General features: G+C 44.8%; 1 protein-coding gene and 1 long non-coding RNA gene across 2 annotated transcripts in view; one reads left to right on the top strand and one right to left on the bottom strand.

Moving 5' to 3' along the window:
- Positions 1 to 329: 329 nt before the first annotated feature.
- Positions 330 to 10,548, bottom strand: LOC134160492 (uncharacterized). The gene is made up of 3 exons (XR_009963562.1): positions 10,061 to 10,548; positions 1,335 to 1,410; positions 330 to 415 (listed from the first exon to the last, which is right to left on the bottom strand). It is a non-coding gene; the product is annotated as an uncharacterized LOC134160492 (long non-coding RNA).
- Positions 9,284 to 11,541, top strand: part of DBX2 (developing brain homeobox 2) — a 21,568-nt gene continuing 19,310 nt past the window's right edge. Inside the window, exon 1 of the mRNA XM_062612557.1 lies at positions 9,284 to 10,172. Within this exon, the coding sequence (XP_062468541.1) occupies positions 9,314 to 10,172 (859 nt within the window). The 5' untranslated portion in view covers positions 9,284 to 9,313. The remainder of the gene's footprint in view (positions 10,173 to 11,541) is intronic.

The following is an 11,541-nucleotide window of genomic DNA, read 5'->3' as shown; positions in this document are numbered from 1 at the left end:
TAAGAGACAGGATATTTGGGGGTTTTGCTGCAATCTGTTATTGTTTACCACAATAATGAAAGGTTCCTTTCTAGGCAGAAAAAATTGCCACAACACAGCAAAACTCTGATAAATAGTGAGATTTCCTTTGGGAAATTATAAGGCCTGGTTCTCCAATAGCCTGACTAACATGAAGGGTCTTGACTTTAGCAATGCTCAGCTGTGATGACGGTATGTAACCTTTCAGCTAGCTCGATCAGATAAGCTTGAGCCTTTCAAGAATACCACACAGAAATACTACTATTTTCTTTGGTAACACCTTGGCTAGACTTACACAAAAGATGATCCCAAATTGTGTAGGCAAAGTGCTCAATTACTAATATCAAACTGGCAATTACACTGTCCTTCCTTTGAAAATAGATTACAGTCATTCCACCTGCAGATAGAGGAAAGATATTGTCATTGGATAAATGAATGGCTATATTCAACAAAAACGCTGTTTTATTTCTTTGTTATCAAGGAAAATGTGGACAAACGTCTGTTTCTTGTGCACCATTTGCAAAGTATGTCCAGCTCAGACCACACTGTCCTCTTTGCTCTGAATTTAGATCTTTTTGTTTTGCTTCTCTTGGTTCAAAAAAAAAAAAAAATCTTCATAAAAATCTCCATGATGTTATGATGATGTGCAGTGAAAAGAAACTGCCACAGTAAAACCAGTCCAGTTTCTATTCATTATTACCTGAGTGGGACTTTTGCTTGACCACATAATAGTATTGTAAATGTTGGGTTGAGACCTAGCTGTCAAGATTTTACTTCTTTCACAACTGTAGAAGCTATTTGTGTTTTTCTTTGCCTTGAAATTTCATTATAGTACCTAACACTTCAGTTAGGAAGTGCCAGAGTCATCCAAGCCAGCCATTTGGGACCTAAACAAATTGTGAACCTTCACCTCTGGAGGGTAAAAGGCTTCTGAATGCAATAATCCACATCACGTGCTCCCCTGAGTCACATTACAAAGTTTAAAATAAATTAATTATGTCAAGAAATGGGCAAATAGTCTCTTTTTCATACACATCCCTCCCCTTGATTCTCTGGTATTTTTTGAGAAATGATTATTTCTGGTGTTTAAGGAAGAATGCTTAAGAAAATAACTGACATTCTTTTCAAAAGAAGCATGAAGAGAGTATGTACCCTCTTACAGTATGATGCTGACTGATTTCTCTTTTAATAGCATTAGCTGCATGTGTCTTATTGTAGGGCCCTTCTACGTATAAGTAAGGAAACTAGTATGCTAATAGAAACATACGTAGGGAAAAGACTCCCCATCTCTCCCACTTATTTTGAGACAGACTCACCTGTGCTCAAGCAGAGCAACAGCATGCTGTACCCTCTGACCTGAAGACACTAAAGCTTCTGTAACTGTGGCAGCAGCTGTAATAGGAAATAGCGGGAAGATGGACCATGTGAGAGACTGTATAGAGGAAGCCTCCTGGAAAGGGAGGGTAAATAAAGAAAACTGTAACCCTCTCACCTTCTTTCAAACTACTTACTAATTATAAACTGTTAGAAGAAAATTTAATAATTTAGCCTTTTGCTAATAATAAAGCCTGAAACCACAATCTGTGAGAGGATTACAGTGCTCTGACCATAGAAATAGCTGGTGCTTTTAAGCACTACAGGGATTTCATCTGGTTAATCCAAAAAACATCCCTTAAAACAATTACACAAGTTTCTAACACCATCACTTTCCCAAGAGGATAAAGGTACACAACAGAAGTTGTGTGAAATACCCAAAATATTTAGAAAATACCTTGTTCTATTTTTTGTACCACCAGATGCCTGAATTATCAACACTGCTGTAAAGCATACAAAAGTGTAGAAGATGATGCTGGACAGACTATTGGATAAGCCCTGTATTTCACATCCGCACAGTTGTAAATATTATTCTTAGGAATATAAGTCATATTCTGAGAAATCACTGTATATTTTATATACTACCTTCTGAATCCTTTGGATCAGCACAGGAGCATAGATCCTGCTACCATCTAATTAAATGTGAACTACAAGTTCCATTATATAAACTGTCTTTCACATGCTCTGCTTTATTCCTGATATGTCACAGAGGTGAAAAAAATTCCAAAACATGAAAATGAAATTTTCAAGTAAAATCCTGTAGGACCAAAGTTTTCCATGTGTGGTTTCTGCAGGGAGAAGCATAGTTTTAAAAGTCTGAGTCACATCCATATAGTTAGCTTTCAACATGTGTTAAAATCATGCACAAAAGTCAGGGTGCATGCTGCAGTAAGATTCTGTGCACATCTGCAACATAATTTGTCAGGGAATCAATTTCTTTTCACACTTCAACATTTCGCTTCTATGTATTTTTTTTTGCAACTTGCCGAGATCTATTGCCAAGCCAGATTTGACGGAAATGACTTCAGTCATTTGAAACTGAGCTCTTGAAGCTTTTTATGGAACTGAATTGAAAGAATGCTAATTCCATCTGTGTTTGTTGAGAATGGTGGTGATTCCTAAGCACAGCAGAGTTTCCTTGTGAATAGTTAAGTTCAGTTGGGAGTGCTGTGAAATGCTTTAGCTAAATCTAGGCTTCTCAAAAGCCTGACTAACCTGGCAAAGTTTATATTGCTTTCAGGATGTCAGGACAGTGAAAAAAAAACCACCAGGAGGTAGGAAGAGAAGTAAGTGTCACGACAAACTGCCTCCTCAGAAATGAAAATGGCAACAACAGGGTGCCCCAAATCTTCTAACGTTGTAGGCTGAATGCCAGCCTTGTTCCTCCCTCATCAGGCAGCTGTGGCTGGCAAGGTCTGGGAGGCTTGCAAGTGGCTTCTATGAGCAGCTACAGCAGAAGCCCATACCCAACACAAGCCCACCCAGGCTCTCCTTGAGGCTGCCCTTTGCTGGTGCACGCAGAGCAAGACAGCAGCATAGTATCCTACTATGTTTTCTGAACACTACCTATGCCTCCCAATGAACAGAAAACAGTTCCAAACTAAATGCAGGAAATACAGACCTGTGGCAGGACCTGAACCTGGCCAGAGTGCACAAATCCTCTCCTTCCATACCCTGCCCTTTCCTGGAAAGAGATATCAAGGGCTTCCGCAGGCTGCCTGTGGGAGACCCCCAAGTGGTGTGGGTAATGCTCATCCAGCAAAAATGTGCACAGCGCAAGTCACTGCAACATTCCTTGGTGTAAGCTATGCTTAAGAAGTCAGCTTATAACAGGTTCATGCTGTGCATCATGCAGGTGCCAATACTTTTTATTTGAATTGTGTCCTAAGCTTCATGGTACATAAAGCAGCAGGTGAAAGCCAGAATAGTTTGGGAAAGGTACATGAACACAGAAATAAACTTGCAGCCAAAACTTAAATCCCTCCTGCAGAGCTGGAGCTTTGCTCCTGGTTTGCCAAGTACCTGTGCTACTTCTGTCACTGCTATTCTGTGGTGGCTCTGGGTTGGAGATAACCAGAGAGGTCTGTAACCAGGTTAGCACAACCTGACCGTGTGTTTCTCTCTCAGGCCAGGACACTCAACCTCCCTATATATGATCACCACCAAAGTGTCAAGGGAGTGATTTTTGAGTAGGGAGGGAAATTTAGAGGAAGATCTACCTAAAAGTCTACAGCAGCTCTGCAGTGATGAATATCACCCAGTCTGAGCTTGCCAAGCTTGGTATCATTTTGAAGAATGTGTTTTTTTCAGACTGCTATATACCATGCTCAGATTAGACAAAATGGTGTGGACACCTCTCTCCAAGAGTAAGGAAAATGAATTTAACTTAGAAAATGGCAGATACTGATGGTATATCAGAAGTGCACTTTAGTGCCCAAGTCCAGAGCATTTTTTGCTGGAGAACTTTAGGATCAGTCTCAAGAAGTGCATGTACACTCTGGGAGGATCCATATATTATTCCTTTGGATAGAATGTACCACTCCAAAGCTTACAAACAGAAAACCAGAGAAAAGATGGATGACACTATTTTTGCTGGAAAAGCAAAGTTGGAAATAATTAATGAGTTCAAACAGATTTTAAGGTCCATTCCAACCCTAACTATTCTATGATTGTCTCTAAAGTGTCATACACAGAATACAGTAAAATTATGACTGGGTAGAGCTGCCTTTAACATGCCTAAGCAAAGAGAGCATTAGAAAAGACCTGTGTTCAATTACCTCATCTCCGTGTCCTGCAAGCTTGCATCTGTTTCAGTATCAAGATCCTTGTCCTTGGCTATATGGAATAAAATAACAGTAATAGTTTGAGTACCTCATGCTGCCAAAGAGGAACATTGGAAGCATGGAGGCAGACGGCTCACGCCATGTGAGATCTTCACACCCAGAAATGGCAGGTGTGTTTTTGCATTATCTGATTTTAATAGAATTTAAAGAGCATTAAAATGACTAATTTTTCTTCTTAAATCAATTTCAGGCATTTTACCCATGCTGATTGGAGATGCCTTTGGGAAAACTTGTGGGCAGGAACAGCACAACGTGAATTTGCCCCAGGCTAAGTAGGACTTTTTCCCTATTTACATGTTTCTTTTGAATTACAAAGCTTATCAGCTGCTGCTATTACAAGGTCCTGGAAAATACATCTTCTCCTGGGTTACCTATGCTCCTAGTTTCCAACCCAGCCTATGCAGTAAAATAAAGGAGCCACCCCATTATCCTTTGGATACCTTGGGTAATTTTATGGAATCATAGAACTGTTTAGGTTGGAAAAGACCTTTAAAATGGAGTCCAGCCATTAACCAAAACTAGCAAGTCCACAACTGAACCATGTCCCTAAGCGCCACATCTACATGTGTTTTAAGTACCTCCAGGGATGGTGGATGGGATGGCAGCCTGTTCCCATGTTTGACAACCCTTTTCAAGAAGAGTATTTTCCTAATATCCAATCTAAACTTCCCCTGGTGCAACTTGAGGCTGTTTCCTCAAGTCCTATTGCTTGTTACTTGGGAGAAGAGGCTGACAGCTACCTTGATACAACCTTCTGTCAGGTAGCTGTAGAGTGATAAGGTCCCCCGTGCCTCCTTTTCTCCAGACTGAACAACCCCAGTTCTCTCAGCCACTCCTCACAAGACTTGTGCTCCAGATCATTCACCAACTTCATTGCCTTTCTTTGGACACGCTCCAGCACTTCAATATCTTCCTTGTCTTAGCCCATCTATCCAGCCTGTCCAGACGCCTCTGTAGATCCTTCCTTCCTACCCTGAAACAGATCAACACTCCCACCCAACTTTATCTCATCTGCAAACTGACTGAAAGTGCACTTGATCCCCTCATCCAGATCATTGATAAAGATATTAAACAGAGCTGGTGCCAACACTGAATAATGGAGGACACCCCTTGTGACCCATCACCAACTGGATTTAACTTCATTCACCACCACGCTTTGGATCCGGCCATCCAGCCACTTTTTTACCTAGCAGAGTACAGCCGTTCAAGCCATGAGCAGCCAGTTTCTCCAGAAGAATGCTGTGGGAAATGGTGTCAAAGTCTTTACTGAAATCTAGGTAGAAAACATCCACAGCCTTTCCCTCATCCAGTATGTGGGTCACCTTGTCACAGAAGGAGATAATGTTAGTCAAGCAGGACCTGCCATTCATAAACCCATGCTGACTGGGCCTGATCACCTGGGTGTCTTGTACCTGCTGGGTGATAGCACTCAAGATGATCTGCCCCATAACCTCCCATAGCACTGAGGTAAGGCTTACAGGCCTGTAGGTCCATGGATCCTCCTTTCAGCCCTTCTTGCAGAAGGGAGTCATATTTGCAACTTCCTGTCAACTGGACCTCCCTGGTTAGCCAGGATGGCTGACAAATGATGGAAAGTGGCTTGGTGAGCCACCAGCTCCCTCAGTACCCATTGGTGAATCCCACCCAGCCCCACAAACTCATGTGTGTCTTAATGGTGTAGCAGGTCACTGACCATTTCCCCTTGAATTATGGGGGCTTCATTCAGCTTCCAGTTCCTGTCTTCTACCTCAGGGGACTGAGTACCTCGGGAACAAATGTTTTTACTATTACAGACTGAGGAAAAGAAGGCATTAAGTATCTCAGCCTTTTCCTCAGCCTTTGATACTCTTTCCCCCACATCCAATGAAGGATGAAGATTCTCCTTAGCCCTCCTTTTGATGCTAACATATTTATAGAAACATGTTTTAGCATCTTTTATGGCAGTAGCCAGACTTAGTTGGCCTTTGGCACTTTTAATTCTCTTGCTGCATAACTTCACGGCATCCCTGATCAGTCTGCACCTCCTTCCAAAAGTCATAAACTCCTTTTTGTCCTGAGTTCCAGCCAAAGCTCTCTGTTCAGCCAGGCCAGTCTTCATCCCTGCCAGCCCACCTCTCAGCACATGGGGATGGGCTGCTCCTGTGCCTTGAAGATTTCCTTCTTGCAGAATGTCCAGCCTTCCTGGACTCCTGTGCCCTTCAGGCCTTCTCCCAGGGGGCTCTATCAACCAGGCTCCTTCTCTAGTTGGCTCCCTCACCAGTTGTGCCACACACTCCAGCAACCTTCTAGACCATTTTTTGTCTTCTGTATTGTATTTCCAGCACATACCTGGTAAACCAAATTCCTCTGTAAGCGATGGGGATTTACTGGAGTGCAGACGTACACCTTAGCTGCTTAAAACTTAAGCCAGCTATCCTAGCCAAGGAGGTTCTCCCTATCAGAACGGGCTAACAGAAAAAATATATGTATGTAAATCTGGCAAATAATGTAGGTGCTGACTGAATCTGGCAGAGTACAAAACAAAGAAAGGAATAAAGAATTGTTTTTGTTATTTGGATTTTGTGGTTGACTGCTGCAGCACGTATTTAGCAGCTTTAAAAAAAAGTAAGTAAAACATCAACAACTGAGAAACTACTGGAAAGAAAGTTAAGAGGAACTTCTGACAGATAATATGATGCTTCCTGTAAAGCAATGGGAAGAAAGTGTGAACTAACAACAGGATTCAGCTTAATGTGAATTGCTACAGGGAAGGAGCTGCAAGGGAGAGATCCCGCAGCTCAGGGATGGAAATGCCATCTAAGAAAGGGCAGAGCTAATGCAGAGGAGGGATCACTATGGAGACTTTGATTTATTTGCACAGATTTTGTGCTTGGTATGTTAAATAAATAGTCTGCCTTGGCAGTACAACTGTACCCAGGACTCCCAGTGGGAAGGCACAACAGAGTGCAGAGCATTCTGCAACCTGAGAAGTGGATCTTGGTGTTTTCCAATCTCCCAGCGCAAGCCAAGGTAACAAGTACAGGCAAACTTTCTTCTCCTTTAGTCTGGTTAAGGTAAATAAATAAATTGGCAAAATCCAAATACAGAGTAAGTACCTTCCAGGTTTCCAGAACCAAATGAAATGAGAGCTATTCACTATGTGAATACCATGTTCACTTATTGTATGTGTTCAGGTCTTGATTCTTGGTTCAGGATCTGTTTGCCACACATCTCCAGGCTTCATTCACTGGAAATTATCTTGGCTTAAGAATGCCACTTGTTTTTATACTCAGATCAGTTCAGAGTCCAGATCTGAATAAGGAACCTACACTTTCCTCTACTGTGCTCTCCGGCTTTTGGCAGGTAACATCTCTTGGGCCTGACTGTACCTGATTATCACATGCTCAAAGGATAAATGGAATATGCTAACTGCTTCTCAGCAGGGCTATGGACATGTGTCCCAGAGACTAGGTGCTCAGATGTGGCCCTGGTTTAATGAAGTAATCCAGCTATTCTACTCTACTACCTTCACTTAAGCTCACACAACCATTTTAGGTCTCTTGAAAAATACTATTTTCTGTCTTATTTAAAACCTGGATGAGTTCCCTGGTCTGGTTCACAGCACTTTATTGGTACAACTATGAGAGCAAAGCCAGAACATGAGTGAGAAGAGACTGATAAATAAAAAAGGAAAAGCAGCAGCAAACTGCTTAAGTACATGTTGCAATGAATAGGTTGAGCCCTGGAACTACAGATGAAACCTCACATGAACTGTTCACCCATCCTGTGGCAACCAGTCACTCCCTCCCATGGAGCAGAGCAAACTGTCAAATGCTGCATGTGTTGGGCTTGTATTTCTCAAAAATATGCAACTTGCTAATCATACTTTACTGAACTACAAAGCTGAGATTAACACAATAGTAGCCACTTAGGCATAAGAAATGGCTTAGGAGAAAATGAAACCCTCCTGGGAAGACTCTCTTCTTTCCCTTAGAAACATGATAAATACGTATTTCTGCATCTTAATATTATAATGATGTGTATTACCTTCAGATGTTCTCTGGGACTCACACCAGTCTCCATTCTGTCCTTTCCTATGACAAGAGGCAACTCCAGTCTCCAAATGCTCACAGATAAAATACTTCCACTAATATCCTGAGCTTACAAAGATGCAGGCCTTTAGATCTGTAAATGCAAGTACTTGAGATATGGAAATATAAGATGAGAATAGTAACAGAATGGGAGTGTATCAGAGCGAAACTATTAGATACACTTGCCTTGGTCTTACTCTTACTCTTCCTTGTATTTACAGCCGCTGCTGAAGACAGAATGTCAGACTACATGGGCTCCTGGCATACAGCATCCTTAGCAACTCTTAGGTTCCCGTTCACTAGAGGTAATAACATCTTGGAGTAAGTGCCCAAACTCTGACATGGTCAACCTGCCCAAGGACATGAAGCAAAGCTTGAGACATCCGAGAGCTTAACTCACATCCCCCAAGGTATTATTTGGTACTGCATCAGTTAAACAATCCTTCCATTCTTCCTGTCTGAAGACACGGATGATTCCACTTCAGCTGGTTTTAGTGATGAACTACCCTGATGTCCAAGGGGCTATACAAAAGTAAGGGACACAGCTACTCCAGAGGATTTTGCAGGGAATATTCCCGAGATTAGACTGCTGAACAGCTATTTTGACAGAAAAGGATTTATCTGCAAAACAGGGAGATGGTTTCAGGTCTTTGGGGATGGCATCCAATCTTAACTTTCTGCATGTGTGTTTGAACATAAAATGAGGCATCTTTGCCACATTACATGGTGTCTAAGAAAATAAATAAGAATACACGCAAGCAAGTATAAACAGAGCCGCCCCTACCAAAGGATGTTTATGCTCTCAGAAAGCATTGTCCCACAACTCGAGGAAAACATGATTAACAGCTCAGCACTGATCTTAATCAGATTTATTAAGACAAACGTTGAAAATCCAGAGTGTGTGTGGGTAACTAAAGAGGAAAAAAAAAAAAAAGGCCAGATAAAAATGCCCAGAGGGAGTGAGCTAATGACTATCTTCCCATTACCTCATGGGATCATTAGGTCGACATGATCTCGCCGCGGCCAGCACTGAAGCCACCTCCCCGCTGGGACGGAGGCCAGAGGCCCTTTCCCCTCCTCTACACACAGGTGCAGCCCTGCAGCGGGAGGCGCGGGCCCGCGGCCATGTCGGGAGGCAGGGGGCACCTCCTGAGGGGGGCCCCCGACATGGCGGCGGGCGGCAAAGCGGGACAGCCACCCCGCGCCAGGCCCGCTCAGCTCCCCGCCCTACCCCCCTTCCCCCGGGGGGCTGCCCGGCAAGGCGGCATTGTTGGCCGCGTCCATCACTCCCCGTCCCCGGCTGACATAATGAATGAGCTTGGACACACCTTCCAGCCCGGCGAAGAGGCGCGCCGAGTCTCCACGGACAGCCCCACTGAACTCTCCGCTCCGCTCCCCTCAGCCCTCGGGGAGGCGGCCCGCAAGCCCGCCCGGCCCCATAGCCCGGCGCCCCGTCCCAGCCCAGTGAGGGGCCGCGGCGGCTGGGCTGGGCTGGGCCGGGCAGGGCGACGGGGGGTAAGAGCCCTCGCTATGCTGCCCAGCGCCCTGTACTGGGACCTAGTGGGCTCCTCGGCTCTTCTCAACCTGCCGGCAGCGCCGGGCTTCGGCAACCTGGGCAAAAGTTTCCTCATCGAGAACTTGCTGCGGGCCGGGGCGCCTCCGAGCCCTGCCCAGCTCCGTCCCCTCCCCGCCAGCCCCGTCCCCCTCAAGCTGTGCCCCGCGGCGGAACAAATCAGCCCCTCAGGGGGTCCGTACCCGACAAGATGGGCTTTTCAAGTGCTTAACCCCTCCGTGGCGGAAGGCGGCCGTCTGCCAGCGAGGGCTCCGGCGGCGGAGAGAGGCGGCGTCTTCCCGCCGGCAGCCACAGGTGAGCGCAGGCCCCTTCCCGCGTCCCACCGCCGGGGAGACGGGACAGAAGGGGCTTAGCGAGGGAGCGGCGAAGGCCGTGTCCCGCCGGGTGCCCTTGCTGCCGGGGCGCACTGGCCACGGTGGGGCTTGCCCCGCCGCTGCCGGCGGGCCCCGACGAGGCGGTCATGAGGGCGGCTGTGAACGGCGCGGTCCGGCGCACCTGTGGGTGCAGCGAGTGCGCCAAGACTTGTGCTGGTAGTGAGAACAGAGTGCTTTTAAGTGCCCCCAACCGCACCTCTTCCAGGTCTAGTAGATCTTCATAGCCTGGAGGGACGGTAAAAGAGCTTCGTCGCTAACGGGCGCCTCGGGAACGTCTGAAGTGCCTAGTTTCGTGAGAAAGAGCGGTCCCTCTCGGTAGCGATAACTCGGGTGTCCCATCCCTGGCCATGAGTGAGGCACCGGGTTTTTCCCACCAAAAGAGAATGAATTCAAGCTTTAAAGCTGTGTAAAAGGTCTGTAATTGTCTGTAATTAGCCATTCGGTCAGCTGCTGGAGTAAAAGCCAGGGCTTTTCGGGGTGGTGGGAGATGTCCCCCTTCTGGGGACCAGTTTGACCAGTTCTACGGCCACCCGGACTGCCCACGGCGTTGCTGTCGCGGAGGGTCTACTTTCTATCATTGAACTGAAAAATAGTTTCACAAAGCACGTTTCGGTTATTAAATACGCCGGGTTTCATATATTTTTGTCTGGCCATGAACAACGTTTTAAAGCATTTTTAGGAATGTGCACTTCTGTCAGCCATGGAACCGATGGAAGCTGAATTCGAAGTTAATTCACAAAATTCGGTATTAGCCTCACCATCTATATTTTTCCCTTCCGTTGTAATGTATCAATTTATGTCAGTTTTGTGTGGTGTTTTCAGCGTTTTTATTTATGATAATTCTGTTTTAAATGTACTTACAATGAAAATCAGTCAAGCAGAATCGTATTTACTGAAGTAGGGCTCTAAGGTGTGAAACCAAAAGGCCAGAATTAATAACAGAATTAAAAGAGCCAGAATTAATAACGCTTGTTTTCTTTTCAAGCATAGTTTTACTTAAGTTAAATCCTACAAACTGTTCTGCAAAATCCAAACCGATTTTTGATCCATTAGCGTGATATATTTTAAAGGTAGGCAGGAGAGTCAGATAAGTGTACATTAACATTTTGGAATATTCCCGACCTCAGCTGCAGTGTTATCCTGAGCACATCAGTTATTTAAACATGTTTATTTTAACCAGCTATAGAACAGGCCAGGAAACAGGACAAGTGCCATCTTCCTGGAATTAGGTGCGTATTTCCCCCCCGCCTTAAAAAAAACCAAAACCCACTCTCAAGAAAATGCTACAA

This window comes from Pezoporus occidentalis, unplaced genomic scaffold (genome assembly GCF_034315485.1).
Source record: "Pezoporus occidentalis ecotype Australia unplaced genomic scaffold, CSIRO_AGI_Poc_V1 ctg100, whole genome shotgun sequence".
In the NCBI taxonomy this organism is placed as follows: Eukaryota; Metazoa; Chordata; class Aves; order Psittaciformes; family Psittacidae; genus Pezoporus; species Pezoporus occidentalis.
The sequence above is the reverse complement of the archived record's forward strand: the minus strand, read 5'-3'. Positions and strand labels throughout refer to the sequence as shown.